Source organism: Austrofundulus limnaeus, unplaced genomic scaffold (genome assembly GCF_001266775.1).
Source record: "Austrofundulus limnaeus strain Quisiro unplaced genomic scaffold, Austrofundulus_limnaeus-1.0 Scaffold108, whole genome shotgun sequence".
Classification (NCBI taxonomy): Eukaryota; Metazoa; Chordata; class Actinopteri; order Cyprinodontiformes; family Rivulidae; genus Austrofundulus; species Austrofundulus limnaeus.
This window is the reverse complement of record NW_013952510.1, coordinates 570,614-578,228: the sequence shown is the minus strand read 5'-3', so window position 1 is coordinate 578,228 and position 7,615 is coordinate 570,614. Positions and strand designations below refer to the sequence as shown.

Sequence of the window (7,615 nt, the reverse complement as noted above, 5' to 3'; positions counted from 1 at the left end):
ATATTTAGCTTGTTAAAATATTTAGTTTATAAACTATGACATTTATAAATGTATGAATCATATGGTGAAAAACTGACTTTGAAAAATAAATCTGTTTGTTTTTTCTTATAAAAGACTAAATAAAACAAAAAATGGTGGTAATTTTTTGTGTAACTTTACAAACGGCACCCTATACTTAATTTGTAAGTTAAATATTTAGTTTATAAACGATGACATTTATAAATGTATGAATCATATGGTGAAAAACTGACTTTGAAACATAAATCTGTTTGTTTTTTCTTATAAAAGGCTAAACAAAACAAAAGTATTGGTGGTAATTTTTGACTGTGTAACTTTACAAATGGCACCCCACACTGCTCCTTTTTTAATCCCAGTAACTTTAAAGTAGGGTGTAATACACTTTTCAGGCACATAGCTCAATTCTATCCAACAATCAAGTAACTATGTTACCTTCAGTTCTTATGAAAATGTTGTATATATCAAAAATAAATTTGACTTCGCATCATAGCCTATCTATAAAGCAATGCATTCCCCTACTCTCTTATTAATTTGATAAAGCAAGCCTTAAAGTATAAAGGCTGCAAGGTGGAAAGCAATAGGTGCTGCCATTTAAATGAATGGAGGCAGAGGAATGCATTGCCTCTATTCATTTGTAGTGACAAGCCCTGCTAAAGCTAAAAAAAATGAGTCTCTTTTGCATAGTAACCCTCTTTTAAGCAGCAGATCCTAGAAGAGCCCGAGGCTTGACTGTACTGGTCAAAAATTCCTCTTTTCATCTGCTAATCTGCTGAGTTAGGGTTTTTCTTGACAAAAGCCTTATCACCTGTCATCTCTTGTTTTCTAACTTTTCCAGGTTAGAAACTCGTATGACAGCTGACATCAATGTTATTCTACAGCTCCTCCAGAGGCAGAATGCTGCTGTACCCCCCGCCTACAGCACTGTATCATCCAGTGCCCTCCCTATTGATTCAGCTGGTTTATATGAGACTGGGACTCCAGTGCTGCACAGCATGTATCCAATTTCCCCCATACAAGTGGACAACAACATACCCAAACATGTAAGTATCCACACTACAATGGAGTGAAAAAGGGAGTCTAAGCCGATTTTTAATGTCTGACATAAGTCGCACCAATCTCAAAAGCTTTTCTCTTATTATAACTTTTTTTTAACCTCAGACCTTGGACCAGACAAACCTTAAATCTTCCAAAACCTCCCAAGAATCACTGTCCAGCGGCATCCACGTGATCGCAGCGTCCGACGACACAACGTTCATGGCCGTAACCCCTGAAACTGACACTCATCCAGGTTTCACTCCACAGCTGCCGCAGCAGTCAGTCAAGTCGGCCCTTGAGGTCAACACCAGGCTGTATGAGAAGCTGCACTGTCCCTCACTGCCAGCAGACCTGGATCTCACCGCAGAACGGACCAGGATCCAGAAACACGTCTCAGACCCAACGCTACCAGTCACCTGATGACACGTGTGACTATTCAGGCTTGACTCTGAGAGGACCCGTGCAAATTATGTGTTTTATGCAAACAGTCGATATAGACTTTGATAATCTGTAGTGTTAAAAAAAGCTGAGATTGATTCACATTATCAGATATCAGTGTAATTTAAATAGCCTTCCTCCAGAGTATTTACTCAGTTAAACTTTTTATGAACAGCTGATACAGAACAGATTTTTTTTACTGCTTCCTTACAACCTGGGAAATAACCCAAACCCTGACTGAAAATTTACAGATGTGGTTAAAACACTTGTTTTTTTTTCCCCATATAATATTTTTACAATAGTAACAACTAACTAGATCTATGGAAACAAAATCAGTGAACTCTTTGTGTTTTTGAAAGGTGGCGATGCACGTGGACAATAAAAAGATGTTTTGTGCATTAAAATAACACGGTAATAAAATACAAAGATGTTTACTTTAATAAAATATTTAGATATATTTTCACTCTGACTGGGCAGAAGCCCACTGGAAGTTGTTGATCTCTCCCACGGCCAGAAAGGGGTCCTGGATGATCTGCTGCATCTGTCCCAGATTAGAGTTAGACAGATAAAAGTAGGATTGACCAGAACACGGTTTTTTAAATTATTATTTTCTCTGGGAGAAATTGATGTTAAGGAGTTTACATTACAAATAAATTACCTTCTGAATAATATTCTTTTATTTCACAATTTGTAAAAGATAAAAGTAAGGTTCAGAGTTTTTGGCAATAAAGTGCTTCCTCTTCTGCTCACTTGCAGTTACTGCAACTTGCAACTATGTTCAAACTTTGCTCCAGACACCATTGTTTTGCAAATCTATAGTGATAAACTAAAAATTTGAGGTGATGCAAGTGCTTTGAAGGTACAATCAGCAGATTGAGTTGCCAAATGTTTTCTGCTACTAAGAACTTTGTACACTAGAGACTCATTGGAGAACAGTAGTTTTTTTTTCTCTCTGGGATTGTGGAGATGCTAAAGGACTCGCCTGTTTGTGTTGGAAAACTATGAAGATGTATAACATCAATAGGCATTATTTTAGAAGACATGGTGAGCATTTAACTCAGAGGAGACTAAAGTCATTCAGTTCTTTTTGCCTTACATTTACTTAATAATCCTACATTCAGTGTAATAAAACATAACATAATGATGATTCAGTTGGAGGAGAAGACACAAAAACTTCCACATTAATGATAATTAAATCACAGCTACAAACAGATATCAAATAACCAAACATGAGAGAAAAGATGCAACACAAAGAGCCCTGGAAAACAGAAAGTCCTCCTAAACATATGAAAATGCCAAAATGGAAAAGACAAATGGTGAAAAAAACATCCTGAGGTGTTTGTGATTTGGTTATACCACTAATTTGCTGTAAACACTGGCACGGGTACATTGATGAATTGTTTACGAGGACATTCTGTACTGTGTGTGTGTGCGTGCGTGCGTGCGTGCGTGCGTGCGTGCGTGTGTGTGTGTGTGTGTGTGTGTGTGTGTGTGTGTGTGTGTGTGTGTGTGTTCATTTTCCTAAATATGACTTGCAAAACTGCATCGACTGTAAGTCCTGCCTTTGATGGATGTATCAGTTCCATCATTTGCTGCTATTTCTTTGGTATGTTTGACATTTTTGTCAAGCCAAGAGTAAGACCATAAAAGGTATTGTCTTTTTTTTGTTTTGTTTTGTTTTAGTTTTTGTGTTCACCTGCAGCTTTTTGGTTTTTATGTCTGAGTGTATGATTTGAACCTGGACCTGTTTGCAGGACTTTTACCATCAGAGCGTCTTGAGATGCATCTCCATCAGAAGCATTTGTTGGGAAACTCTTCCCCGCCTGGGTTTGTCTGGGAGCAGTTTGACTTCGACATCTGCGTCCAAAACGAGAATGGAAGATACACCTGGGCCTCTTTTTCACTGCTGTGCTTTTCGCTTGGCTTTCCTGCCACCCTGCTGATCCTCTGGGAGATGATGAAGATGCGCAGGAGAGGCGGCTCCTTCACGTCCAACGACCTCTTCATTGTGAACCTCACCATCATGGACGTGCTCTTCTTGGCCTTCCTGCCACCTGGTTTATTCAACCACTTTTTTCTGAAGATCTGGGCGATTGAAGCGTTTTGGAACCTTCTTTATGCCTTGAACACGTGTGGGAGGCCCTTACTGATGGCCTGCGTCTGTTTCGACTGCTACCTGGCTGTGGTTCATCCAATCTTTTACCATCAGAACAAAAGTCTGACCTCCAGGGTTGTGGCGGCTGGTACTGTTTGGTCCCTGACTGCTGCTAATGGAGTCGTGTTTCTCCTTTTCTACAGGCTGTACTTCAGCTTCCTTCCTGCTGTGACCTTTCTGATTTCAATTGTAATGATCGGCTTCTGTGATGGTGTAATAGTTTATACGTTGGTAAAGTCGGACCCCGTGGGAAAACAAATTCACCCCCAGAAGCAAAGAGCCATTCAGACCCTCATCTACAGCCTGGCCATGACCGCCGTCTCCTACCTCCCTCCAGTCATTTTCCTTTTAGTCGGGAGGGCTCTCACTGGCAGCTTCAACCTGTTCGTCTGCACTATTGCTCTTCCCATCAGCATCACTTCCACTTTAGGCTCGACAATCATGCCTCTGCTTTACTTATATAATGTTGGCAAACTCAGCTGTGTCAGGCTTGGATGCTGCAAACATTAATTTATCCAACTTCTCTAGATTCTTAGATATGTTATGCTTTTGTTTTGTAATTTTGTGTGGAAACCAAGCTTAAGAAAACAGTTTTCCTATGAACCCTTTGAGGTCCACACCAAGAAAAACTCTATGAAAAAAATTTGTTTGTATTTCTTATTTCCTTAGGTGGCTAATAACAACAATCAATGATTTTTTTATAACATACCCTTTGACCTCTAGCAAACGGTTGAGGTGTCCGTTAATGTTTAAAGTACAAAACTGCAAAGAAATGGCACAAATATTAGAAAATGTGACAAAAACATGCTCTTTTGCAAGTAAAAAGAGAAAAAATGTATACAGATCCATAAAGATATTTGATCTTTAGTAGTGTGCCACAAAACGTTGTGTCTTTTCATTTTAACAAAGTAAATTTCGGAATCAAACAAATCTATAAAGTTTCAGGTTGATTGCATCTGTAAAAAAGTGCAACAGCACAAAATTCAGTTGACCTCTGATTGAGTGCTCCTGTTAATAACTAATTTTTGTAATAAAAAACTAAAAAGGTAGTACAGAACAAAGAAAACATTATATTTCTTACTTCCAAATTTCAATAAACCTAATTTGTGGTGGAGCAATACTCATATTTTTGAAGAGTAAGATCCACATTTCATGTGAATTGATTGAACCAGTGGTGCTGGTTTTTGCTTGCTAAAATTCCAAACATGGTAAAACAGTGGGAAACATTTTAAATTTAGTTTCCAATTCAACACACCTCAGTGGTATGATTGTGTAATTGCACGACTCCTTTTTGAGGATTGGATATTGATTTATGGTGATATGCTATAATGCATTTCTAGTGTATTGAAACACAAGAAAACAATGTTTGTCTGAAATTTCCATCTTTATACACCCTTGGGGCATAGGTTGTATTATATTTAATTGTCACAATAGGCCAGTGTCCTAAAATACAAAAAATATCCACTGGTTGTGGTTTTGGTCAGGAGGGTCTTGGGGGGCATCATTTCATCTGTCAGAGGGAAGAAGTGAATTTGCAATGCACAGATCCAGATGTGATCTCCTGGAGTTAGCTAGGGTCTTGTACAGGTGCACCAGCGTATCTGAAACAGCAGTAACTTTAATATGCTCATTGTAAGCAGGGATAAGTGATGTCCATGCAATCTTTATACAAGACTCAGTGATCCACCAGTTGACAATTGACAGGCATTGCTCAGAGGGTTGACATATTTGTCATTCAACTATTTTATTGCAATTAGCCCTTCAACAGACCTGTTAGGCTCCATGACCCTTTTTTTCATTAGTTCAAAGTCTGCCATCAAAGGATGTTCACCAGTGTAGTTTCGTCATACAATACCAATGCACTTAACACACAAAGACGTATGCAAGTTCTGGACCAAGATGAAACTTGTAATCACAAAAGACAACAGACCACTAAAGATTTTTTTATGGTTTTGAATAATTTCACCAGTTTAGCTCCAAGAATTAGCCTTTTTTTTTTCTTTTTTTCAATTCACTGAGGGAACATTGATGCATGTGGATACCTGTTTGGACAGTGGTAAATCATATTAAAAATTCCAGATGGATTTTCTTGACAAAATATAGTGATATACTGTAAGTACACCAGCTTGTGTTATTTCATTAGGGTTATTGGCTATATTATGATTTCTACGTTTTTTTCTGGATTTTACTCATAGTAACTAAGATCAACTTATAAATCAAAGAGTAAAGTGTAAAGAGTATGAAAACACATTCAGCATATTCACAATAAACTAACACTTAATGAGTTATATTCAAATAAATAAATAAAATAAAGGGTTTGAATAAGTTTATTTTATGGGAAGTAATCATATTTAATTAGACTGGTTTAATTTTTTACCTATACCATGAATGGACAAATCAACCGTTTACAGCACATTTTCAAAAAATTATTTATATGTTTAGAAGTTTTGAGCTGCATCAAAGTTCATAATTCTGTTTATTAAGGCATTTATTACCAAAATATGTAAAAAAAAAAAAAAAAAAAAAAAAAAAGAATAAATTTCTTTAAAAGTTTTTTTTCAAAAACTGTCCTAACGTCATTCTTTACTTCCTGGTTGGAGGAGGGAAAGACGAACTAACCATTTACTGTCACAGTGCCTTCTGGTGGATGTTTTTAGCATTACACACTTCAACCAAATGGTAGAGATGGTTCTATCAGTTTCACTTACTCCTTTTTTTGAATTTTATCAGCTCAAAATACTTAATTAAGTAATGTGATTTGTTAATGATAGGTATGCATGATTTCTATGTAACTGAACATTATTTAAAACATGTGTTGATGTCTGTTTTTTTCTCCAAGGTAAAACTCAAATAAATATGATGCTAGGGATGAGGCTCAGTTACTACCACACTAAATAAAATCGTGTATAGATTTACACAGGCTCTTTAAAGGTACAATAAACACTTGATCGAAAAAAAAGTTGATGCCAGACGGATCAGCTTTCAGGAAAGTTTCACTCACACAAGTGGGCAGCTGGTACAACAAACCTTATTTACATGCCACAAAAACAAAGATGGTTGTAGATTCAGTGGTGTGTAATGGGAACATGTAGTACTTTTAGTACCTACCAGTTTGAAGACAACCTCATTCAATAAACAGTAAATGAAACATTGCTTCAAAAAAAAAAGGTTTTATTTGTTATTTATTTATTTTCACTCACAAAAAAGAAAAAAAATCTTTAAAACATAAGAAAATACAAAGATAAAAAAAACTGTGCAGCAGAGGTAAAAAACCCAAACGGGTTTACAAAGCAACACCTCCCCACTTAAAAATAAATAAAATTTAATTTAAAAAAGTAAAAAATAACCAATTAAATACAAAACATCATTATACATCTTTACCTGAACAGAAACAGTATTAAATCACACAGTTCAAAAATCAAAATTTAAAAAAAATGGACCCTCCACACTTCAGAACATCTCAGTGTGACAAAAAAAAAAAGATTCAAATGGTGAAGAAAAACACATTAGAGGAGCAATAATTAAAAGGTGCAACTTTTTAAAAATTAAATCGGCTGTAAATTCATCACGGCCTGCAGAAAAGTTTTTTAGATTCTTGATAATATCAAGACATATTGAAAGATGTCTCCCAACATCATCCAACGCGTTAGTAAAAATATTGTCAATGTAGAAGATTGAGTTGTTATTCTCGTGGGTTTTCAAATATGGGGGATAAAATAATTTGAAGACAATCTATTAGTAAAGTCATCTGTATGCTGTGTATTTATAAATTGATATTGAAATCTAATAAATAACCAATTTTACCTTCTTCATCGATATTAATCTGTCAATTACCAAAACATCTGAAAGACATTCTTTGAAGTTATCAATATTTGTTTTTGGAGGATGAGATATGCATCCTACAATCAGTTTCCTTTTTCCAAATTGCACTTCAAGAAAAATATGTTCAGTGTTACATCCATAAAACTT

General features: G+C 36.0%; 1 protein-coding gene across 1 annotated transcript in view; it reads left to right on the top strand.

Moving 5' to 3' along the window:
• kcnh6b (potassium voltage-gated channel, subfamily H (eag-related), member 6b) overlaps nt 1-2,160 on the top strand; it is a 9,318-nt gene extending 7,158 nt beyond the window's left edge. Inside the window, exons 11-12 of the mRNA XM_014013917.1 lie at nt 854-1,058; nt 1,177-2,160. Of these exons, the coding sequence (XP_013869371.1) occupies nt 854-1,058; nt 1,177-1,473 (502 nt within the window). The 3' untranslated portion in view covers nt 1,474-2,160. The remainder of the gene's footprint in view (nt 1-853; nt 1,059-1,176) is intronic.
• Nucleotides 2,161-7,615: the final 5,455 nt, after the last annotated feature.